This window comes from Arachis ipaensis, chromosome B5 (assembly GCF_059453495.1).
Source record: "Arachis ipaensis isolate K30076 ecotype BB chromosome B5, ASM5945349v1, whole genome shotgun sequence".
Lineage (NCBI taxonomy): Eukaryota > Viridiplantae > Streptophyta > Magnoliopsida > Fabales > Fabaceae > Arachis > Arachis ipaensis.
Window position 1 is genome coordinate 115736007 of NC_142440.1, and position 9606 is coordinate 115745612.

At 32.6% G+C, this 9606-nt stretch overlaps 1 protein-coding gene and 1 non-coding gene across 2 annotated transcripts; both read left to right on the forward strand.

Annotated features, from left to right (window-relative positions):
• The first annotated feature begins 746 nt into the window (after positions 1-746).
• On the forward strand, positions 747-854 carry LOC148565467 (small nucleolar RNA R71). The gene has a single exon (XR_015885536.1). It is a non-coding gene; the product is annotated as a small nucleolar RNA R71 (small nucleolar RNA).
• A 4621-nt stretch (positions 855-5475) lies between these two features.
• On the forward strand, positions 5476-7543 carry LOC107641983 (uncharacterized). Its single transcript, XM_016345330.3, has 6 exons — positions 5476-5518; positions 5916-5998; positions 6769-6842; positions 6924-6999; positions 7089-7142; positions 7427-7543. Exons 1-6 carry the CDS (start codon positions 5476-5478, stop codon positions 7541-7543), a joined length of 447 nt encoding a protein of 148 aa, XP_016200816.1.
• Positions 7544-9606: the final 2063 nt, after the last annotated feature.

Genomic DNA, 9606 nt, shown 5'->3' on the forward strand with positions numbered 1-9606 from the left:
GCTTATCTGAAATTCTCACCAATGATTTACATAAGTATTTCTATCCTTCTTTTGTTATTTAATTTCGAAAACCCCATTACTATTTTATATCCGCCTGACTGAGATTTACAAGGTGACCATAGCTTGCTTCATACCAACAATCTCCGTGGGATCGACCCTTACTCACGTAAGGTTTATTACTTGGACGACCCAGTGCACTTGCTGGTTAGTTATGCGAAGTTGTGAAGATATGTTTAGACCATGGTTCTGTGCATCCATTTTTGGTGCCATTGCCAGGGGATCAATTTCGAACAACAATTCACAACCTGAGTAACAATTTTGCATACCAATGAGTTATAGGTATTTCCATAAGGTTCACCTAAGTAATTTACCTTTGCTATTGCAGGGTTCTCAGGATCATAGGCCTCTTCTTCAGAAGGCGCCTCTTGAGTACTGTTGGATGCAGCTTGCATTCCATTCAGACTCTGAGAAATCATATTGACTTGCTGAGTCAATATTTTATTCTGAGCCAATATGGCATTCAGAGTATCAATTTCAAGAACTCCCTTCTTCATAGGCGTCCCATTACTCACAGGATTCCTCTCAGAATTGTACATGAACTGGTTATTAGCAACCATGTCAATGAGTTCTTGAGCTTCTACAGGCATTTTCTTTAGGTGAATAGATCCACCTGCAGAAGTGTCCAATGACATCTTAGCTAATTCAGACAGACCATCATAGAATATGTCCAAGATGGTCCATTCTGAAAGCATGTCAGAAGGACACTTTTTGGTCAGTTCTTTGTATCTCTCCCAAGCTTCATAGAGGGATTCACCTTCTTTCTGTCTGAAGGTCTGAACATCCACTCTAAGCTTACTCAGCTTTTGAGGAGGAAAGAACTTGGCTAAGAAAGTCTTGACCAGCTTATCCCAAGAGTTCAGGCTATCCTTAGGTTGAGAGTCCAACCATATTCTAGCTCTATCTCTCATAGCAAAAGGGAAAAGCATGAGCCTGTAGACTTCAGGATCTACTCCATTAGTCTTAACAGTATCACAGATCTGCAAGAATTCAGTTAAGAACTGAAAAGGATCTTCAGATAGAAGTCCATGAAACTTGTAGTTCTGCTGCATCAGAGAAACTAATTGAGGTTTCAGCTCAAAATTGTTTGCTCCAATGGCAGGAATGGAAATGCTTCTTCCATGTAAATTGGAATTAGGTGCAGTAAAGTCACCAAGCATCCTTCTTGCATTATTATTATTTTCGGCTGCCATCTCCTCTTCCTGTTGGAAAATTTCTGAAAGGTGCTTGCTGGATTGTTGTAATTTAGCTTCTCTTAGTTTCCTCTTCAGAGTCCTTTCAGGTTCTGGATCTGCTTCAACAAGAATATTCTTGTCTTTGCTCCTGCTCATATGAAAAAGAGGAAACAGAAAAATAATAATAATAGGGGTCCTTTTTACCACAGTATAGAGGTCCCTGTGTGAGTAGAAGAAAAGGAGAAGAAAAAATTCGAACACAGATGGAAGAGGGGGTTCGAATTTGGGTGAGATGAAGTGTTAGTAGATGAATAAATAAATAGAAGGAGATAAGAGAGAGAGAGAGAGAATTTTCGAAAATAATTTTTGAAAAAGAGTTAGTGATTTTCGAAAATAGTTTTTGAAAAAGGTTAGTAATTTTCGAAAATTAAAATCAACAATTAAATTAATTAGTCAATTAAAAAGAAATTTTGAAAAAGAGGGAAGATATTTTCGAAAATTAGAGAGAGAGAGAGAGAGAGAGAGAGAGTTTGTTAGGTAGTTTTGAAAAAGATAAGAAACAAACAAAAAGTTAGTTAGTTAGTTGAAACAAATTTAAAAATCAATTTTGAGAAGATAAGAAGATAGGAAGTTAGAGAAGATATTTTAAAATCAAATTTTGAAAAAGATAAGATAAGAAGATATTTTTGAAAAGATATGATTGAAATTAGTTTTGAGAAAGATTTGATTTTTAAAATCACAATTAATGACTTGATTCACAAGAAATCACAAGATATGATTCTAGAACTCAAAGTTTGAATCTTTCTTAGCAAGCAAGTAACAAACTTGAAATTTTTGAATCAAAACATTAATTGATGATGTTATTTTCGAAAATTAGGAGATAAAGATAAGAAAAAGATTTTTGAAAAATATTTTTTTAAAATTTTCGAAAATAAATAAGAAAAAATGAAAAAGATTTTGAAAATGATAAGATTTTAAATTGAAAATTTGATTTGACTCATAAAAACAACTAGATTTAAAATTTTTTGAAAAAGTCAAATCTAATTTTCGAATTTTATGAGAAGAAAAAGGGAAAGATATTTTTTTTATTTTTGAATTTTTAATGATGAGAGAGAAAAACATGAAAATGATGCAATGCATGGAAATTTTAGATCAAAACAAGAAATGCATGCAAGAATGCTATGAATGCCAAGATGAACACCAAGAACACTTTGAAGATCATGATGAACATCAAGAACATATTTTTGAAAATTTTATATGCAAAGAAAACATGAAAGACACCAAACTTAGAAATCTTTCATGTTTAGACACTATGAATGCAAGAATGCACATGAAAAATAAGAAAAGACACAAAACATGAAAACATCAAGATCAAACAAGAAGACTTATCAAGAACAACTTGAAGATCATGAAGAACACTATGAATGCATGAATTTTTCAAAAAATGCAAGATGAGTATGCAATTGACACCAAACTTTCAACTTGACTCAAGACTCAAACAAGAAACATGAAATATTTTTTATTTTTATGATTTTCTAGTTTTTTTTTTTTGGATTTTTCGAAAATTATTTGAAAAAGAAAAATAAGGATTCCAAACTTTTTAATATGAATTTCAGGAATCTTGCAATCTTAGTCTAAAGCTCCAATCTGAGGGTTAGGCATGGCTTAATAGCCAGCCAAGCTATAGTATGTAACTCAGACATGACACAGCTGACATACCAATCAACCTGCCTCTATGCTGATGGTTCGAAGCCCCTATCCAAAAGAATTAGACATGGCTTTACAGCCAGCCAGACTTCAACATGCTTCATGAAACTCTAGAATTCATTCTTAAAAATTCTGAAGAAAAATATATTTTTGAAAAGATTTATATAATTTTTTTTCGAAAACAGATGAGAAATTTTTGAAAGGTTTTTGAAAAATTTTTGAAAATAAAACAAAAAGAAAATTACCTAATCTGAGCAACAAGATGAACCGTCAGTTGTCCAAACTCGAACAATCCCCGGCAACGGCGCCAAAAACATGATGCACGAAATTGTGATCTCAGGAAACGGCGCCAAAAACTCTGTACGCACGTCTTAATAAATTATTTTTCATTCACAACTTCGATACAACTAACCAGCAAGTGCATTGGGTCGTCCAAGTAATAAAACCTTACATGAGTAAGGGTCGATCCCACGGAGATTGTTGGTATGAAGCAAGCTATGGTCACCTTGTAAATCTCAGTCAGGCGGATATAAAATAGTTATGGAGTTTTTGAAATTAATACTAATTGAACAGAAAATAAAGATAGAAATACTTATGTAATTCATTTGTGAGAATTTCAGATAAAGGTATAGAGATGCTTTCGTTCCTCTGAACTTCTTCTTTCCTGCTGTCTTCATCCAATCAGTCCTACTCCTTTCCATGGCTGGCTTTATATAAGGACATCACCGTTGTCAATGGCTACTTTTAATCCTCTCTGGAAAATGGTCCGATGCGCTGTCACTGCATGGCTAATCGTTTGGAGGCATCACCCTTGCCAATGGCTGCATCCTATCCTCTTGTGAAAATGGTCCAAATGCTCTGTCACAGCACGGCTAATCATCTGAGGTTCTCGATCATACTGGAATAGGATTCACCCTCCTTTTGCGTCTGTCACTACGCCCAGCACTCGCGAGTTTGAAGTTCATCACATGCATTCAATCCCGGAATCCTACTCGGAATACCACAGACAAGGTTTAGACTTTCCGGATTCTCATGAATGCCGCCATCAATCTAGCTTACACCACAAAGATTCTGATTAAGAGATCCAAGAGATACTCATTCAATCTAAGGTAGAACGGAAGTGGTTGTCAGGCACGCGTTCATGGGGAATGATGATGATTGTCACGTTCATCACATTCATGTTGAAGTGCGAATGAATATCTTAGAAGCGGAATAAGTTGAATTGAATAGAAAAACATTAGTACTTTGCATTAATCTTTGAGGAACAGCAGAGCTCCACACCTTAATATATGGAGTGTAGAAACTCTACGGTTGAAAATACATAAGTGAAAGGTCCAGGCATGGCCGAATGGCCAGCCCCTAAAACGAGATCACAGGATCAAAAATACAATCCAGGATGATCCGAAGATGTCTAATACAATAGTAAAAAGTCCTATTTATACTAAACTAGTTACTAGGGTTTACAGAAGTAAGTAATTGATGCATAAATCCACTTCCGGGGCCCACTTGGTGTGTGCTTGGGCTGAGCTTGAATGTTACACGTGCAGAAGCTCTTTCTGGAGTTGAACGCCAGGTTGTAACGTATTTCTGGCGTTCAACTCTGGTTTGTGACGTGTTTCTGGCGTTTAACTCCAGACAGCAGCGTAGAACTGGCGTTCAACGCCCTTTTACATCATCTAAACTCGGCCAAAGTATAGACTATTATATATTGCTGGAAAGCCCTGGATGTCTACTTTCCAACACAATTGAAAGAGCGCCATTTTGAGTTCTGTAGCTCCAGAAAATCTACTTTGAGTGCAGGGAGGTCAGAATCCAACAGCATCAGCAGTCCTTCTTCAACCTCTGAATCTGATTTTTGCTCAAGTCCCTCAATTTCAGCCAGAAAATACCTGAAATCACAGAAAAACACACAAACTCATAGTAAAGTCCAGAAATGTGAATTTAACATAAAAACTAATGAAAACATCCCTAAAAGTAACCAGATTCTACTAAAAACATACTAAAAACAATGCCAAAAAGCGTATAAATTATCCGCTCATCAGCGTGTCCTGTGTCGTGTCATGTTCTGTGTCCGTATCAGTGTCCGTGCATCATAAGTTATCTGATTTTTCCTTCCGTACTTTTAGTTTTTAATTTACAGCAAATTTTAATCTCAAATAACAGGAGTTACAAAACTCTCGAAATTAAAATCTTTTTACTCTAAAACTCTTCACTAATTTCACTCTTTTCTCTTTTTTTTTACATCCTGCCAAATCGAATTTTTATTCTCGTAAAACTGCAAAATCGTTCTCGTCACTTTTCCTTGTCCTATCCTCCCTCTCCTCTTCTCCAATCACTATCTATCCTAGATCTCAATCCCCATCCTCGTTGACCCAGTCTTAGCTCTCTGTCAGTTTCTCTAGCCTCTACCCTCAACCTCCAGCCTCGACATCCCCAATTCCAGTCTCGTCGCCTCTTCCTTGCCGGCCCGTCGCACTTTCTTGTCTCTTTCTTGTTGGTCTTTTGCGTCTTTATCACCTCCTCCTCGTCAGTTTCTATGTCTGATCAACAGATCTCAGTTTCAGATGGAGATATTTCAAGTAATAACATTTAATTTGGATTCTTGGTTTATGATTTTGGTTTATGGCTTTCATTTCTTGGTTTATTATGATGTTGCTCTATTTTTGAGTTTATTCTGATGGGTTTATTATGAGTTTCTATAAGCCAAACACTAGCCACTTGAGGCTTTCACTTTATGGCTCTTTGCCCTTCAAAATTCAACTCTGTCTATTCAAGCACATTGCTGTGTCGATTCAAGCACGTTGCTGTGTTCGGCTCTGTTTCATTCTACTTCTGCTAATTGCTTGTTGGTATTTTTTTTGAATTAATTTCCATGGCTTCTTCGCACCCAAAGAATGTGAGAATCCTTGATATTTCAAGATAAAATTCCAATTTTAACGGTTTTGATTTGTGGGGTGTTGTGTGATTCTGATGCAGGAAGCTTTGGAGGCTCACAATGGACCTGCAAAGAAAAATACACTATTGGGCTTGGACAGGATTGCTTGGCATTCTACAATGAGGTTGAAGATGTTATCTCTATGAGATCACTTACCAATTTTTCATTGCCATATCCCATATATCAATCCTATTTATCATTAGATTTGAAATTCTTTAATAGTTTGGTTACATCATAATATGTTGTACTGAGATTCTAAAGAGAAAAGAAATTTTATTTACTAGGAATTTCTTTTATATTTTTTGAGGTGTCTATGTTGCATAAATACGAATAATACATAATTAGGAGAATTCAATTAAGAGAAATCAACCACAAATTAAGTATTTGTGCATTATAAGAATAAAAAAGAAGGAAATATATCTGTATGTGCTTATGTGATTCCTGCATCTTATATTAACTCAAGTAACAATCAAAAGAGTGGTAATATTGATATTGAAGGTATTGATTCAACAAATGCATGCTATGGTGGAACAACAGCTATATTCAATTGCGTGAATTGGGTGGATAGTAGTTCATGGGATGGTCGCTATGGACTTGTCATATGTGCAGATAATGTGGTATGAATTAACTTGAAACTATTTCACGGAAATCCAAGCACTTGTCACTTGTGACTAGTATTTTTTAAAAATTAATTATTATTTTAACATATATCAAATGATAGTAACATGTATAAATTATTATTTTGTGCAGATATTTGGATAGGTTTAGATTTAGCCTCTGATTTATGCCAATTACTTGTTACTCTTGAGTGTTATTAGATTTGCTCGGTATATATATTGAATAAAGCATAGTCTAGTTATGACTTTGCTACCCTTTTGCTTTGGCCTGCTATAGGTTGTTGATGGAAAATTCTCGCAGAATTGTTTTCTCATGGCACTTGATTCTTTCTACAAGGTTTTCTGTGAGAAGTAAGCATGTACTGAATTCAAAAGTCTTTTTAATTTTTTCTTTTTGGTTTTGGTTTTCCTAACATGTTATTCCATGTTTAGATTCGAAAAGTTGGAGGGGAAACCCTTTTCAATGGCTGAAGCTAATTACTTTGTGTTTCATTCTCCATATAACAAGGTAATGCAGACTTTATATCTCTTCAATATTTATGACATGAATAGACAATGATTACCTACAATGTTTTTTAAAGTAACTTCTTTTTATAGCTTGTCCAAAAAAGCTTTGGTCGGCTATTCTACAATGACTTCCTGAGAGTTGAGGTATGCTGTCTTTTAACCATTTGATTAATCAGTCTCTCATGATCATTTTACATTAAACCTAACATTCATAGAGTTTTGCACTTAACCATTACATTTCAATAACAAGATTGTATGAATCATTAAAAAGGCAATATGTGGCCAGATTTCTTATCTAAATATGTCTTCATGATTCAGTGCTAATTTAAATTGTTAACTTCACAGGACATTATGTACATAGTTTTAAATAATTGTTAACTTTTTGGCAGTGGATATTAATGCTCATTTGTATATTTCTTTTTGTGCAGAACGGTGACAACCAAATTGGCAATCTTATACTATATTTGATTAAATTGGTTTTATTTTTTTATGAATCTTTTAATCTTAATGTAAATTTTATGACTAATTTTGTGAGAATGACATAGTAGAAGATTATTTTAAAATAGATGTATTTGATTAACTTCTTTGATATAATGAATGTTTGAATCTGTTCTGGCTTTTTTTTTAATATTGGGTCACTAATTTGTGGGGGTTTCAAACTCCCACAATTTTTTTTTTTAAATTCTGGCTTACCAAATTGCGGGGGTTTTAAACCCCCCACAAAGATGAAAAAACCACCATGAATTGCAGGGGTCAATAACCGCCGCAATATGTTCTAGGTAACAGCATATTTCTAAAAACTGCCGCAATTAAATAGCAGGACACGTAACTGCGTCAATTTTTCTAACCGACGTAACACTTTTTGCGGGAGTCAAAAACCGCCGCAAATTAGAAAAAAAACTTCTGTAAGTTAGCGCTTTTTTTGTAGTACTATACTATTGGGGTTTAGCGGTAATTCGATAAAAATCGCAACCAAAAGCTATGTTTCGCCGCGATTAATGCAACAAAAAAAATTGCACTGTCAAGCCTATTGCATTTAGCGGCGGTTTATTTTTAAACACCACAAATTACATAATCCTTATACATAGTTTATATGTTTTTTTTTAAATCAATCAAATATAATCTGAATAAGTTTACACAAAAATTCTTTAAGTTGTGCTAATCCAATGTTGCATTTAATAAAACGAAAATTTTTGTTTAGTACTTAAATTGAATTTGTCCGTATTTAGTTTCTGTTATATATAGAAACGTATTCGAATCATTATTACTTAAACTGTAACATTAATTTTTATTTGTTTTAGGATAGAGAAAAACAAATTAAAAGATTAAAAATAATATATTTATAATTTTTGTCAATTATTTAAATTAAAAAATCAACAAAAAACCTTTTTGAATTTATAATGCAATTCCACAAAATAAAACTTTGCCAGAAAATATTTATAAAAATTCCTTAAAATAAAATAATCTAAAATAATATTTTAAACTTTTTTATTATGTGATCAAATTCACCATTTAAATTTCTCTTTTGTTATATATAGAAACGTATTCGAATCATTATTACTTAAACTGTAACATTAATTTTTATTTGTTTTAGGATAGAGAAAAACAAATTAAAAGATTAAAAATAATATATTTATAATTTTTGTCAATTATTTAAATTAAAAAATCAACAAAAAACCTTTTTGAATTTATAATGCAATTCCACAAAATAAAACTTTGCCAGAAAATATTTATAAAAATTCCTTAAAATAAAATAATCTAAAATAATATTTTAAACTTTTTTATTATGTGATCAAATTCACCATTTAAATTTCTCTTTAAGTATAAAATGTTTTAAATTTGTATTTATAGATAAATTAAAAAAAAATAAATCAACGTCTACGATGAATTGATAAAAATAAATGATATTCAATTAAGTATAAATTAGGACTTCTTTTAAATTACACCTTACTTAATCTCATCAAGATATTTGTACCATAGACAAATATATAATATTATGACTCTAACCATAAAAAATATATAATAAATCAATCCAAGTTTTAAAATCGAAGATCAACCAATAAATCTAAAATATCATCAACTACTAGTGCTTTGTTTAGATCAAAATTTTTCTTAAAAAAAATTATATTGACTTAACCAAAAATATTCTGTCATGAATCTAGATGTTTCACATGCTAAAAGATCTTATAAGACATCTTCAAATCATGGTTTTTTGTTCAACTTGAATCCTCTATCTGCAATATGTATATCATCTTTTTTTTGCTGTTCATCTAAATTTTCATTGTCTTCTTCCGAAACCATATTGAGATCGAAATGCATGGCATTGTCAGTTCCAAAGAAAATGACCTCAACTAAATTGTCATGTGTCTTAGTCTTTGCTCCATCTAAAGTATCATTAACTATTTCGCCTGAATTTTCAGCCAATACTAAAAATTTCAACATGCATAAAACAATGTAAACCTACTCAAGTAATAATAAGTACTCTCAAGTTTAATAAGATAATAATTTTGAAGAAAAGGGCTATGCTAACATGTTAAGATATTTTCCAAAACTAAATAAAATAAATAACAATTATCATTTGCCTTATTAGGAATGATAGCATATTTCT

Excerpts from the sequence above, each read along its gene's own strand:
- LOC107641983 (XM_016345330.3), top strand. The coding sequence starts at position 5,476 with ATGTCTGATCAACAGATCTCAGTTTCAGATGGAGATATTTCAA. Across the intron at positions 5,999-6,768 it reads GCTTGGCATTCTACAATGAG|GTTGTTGATGGAAAATTCTC; the intron begins GTTGAAGATGTT and ends GGCCTGCTATAG. Across the intron at positions 7,143-7,426 it reads ATGACTTCCTGAGAGTTGAG|AACGGTGACAACCAAATTGG; the intron begins GTATGCTGTCTT and ends CTTTTTGTGCAG.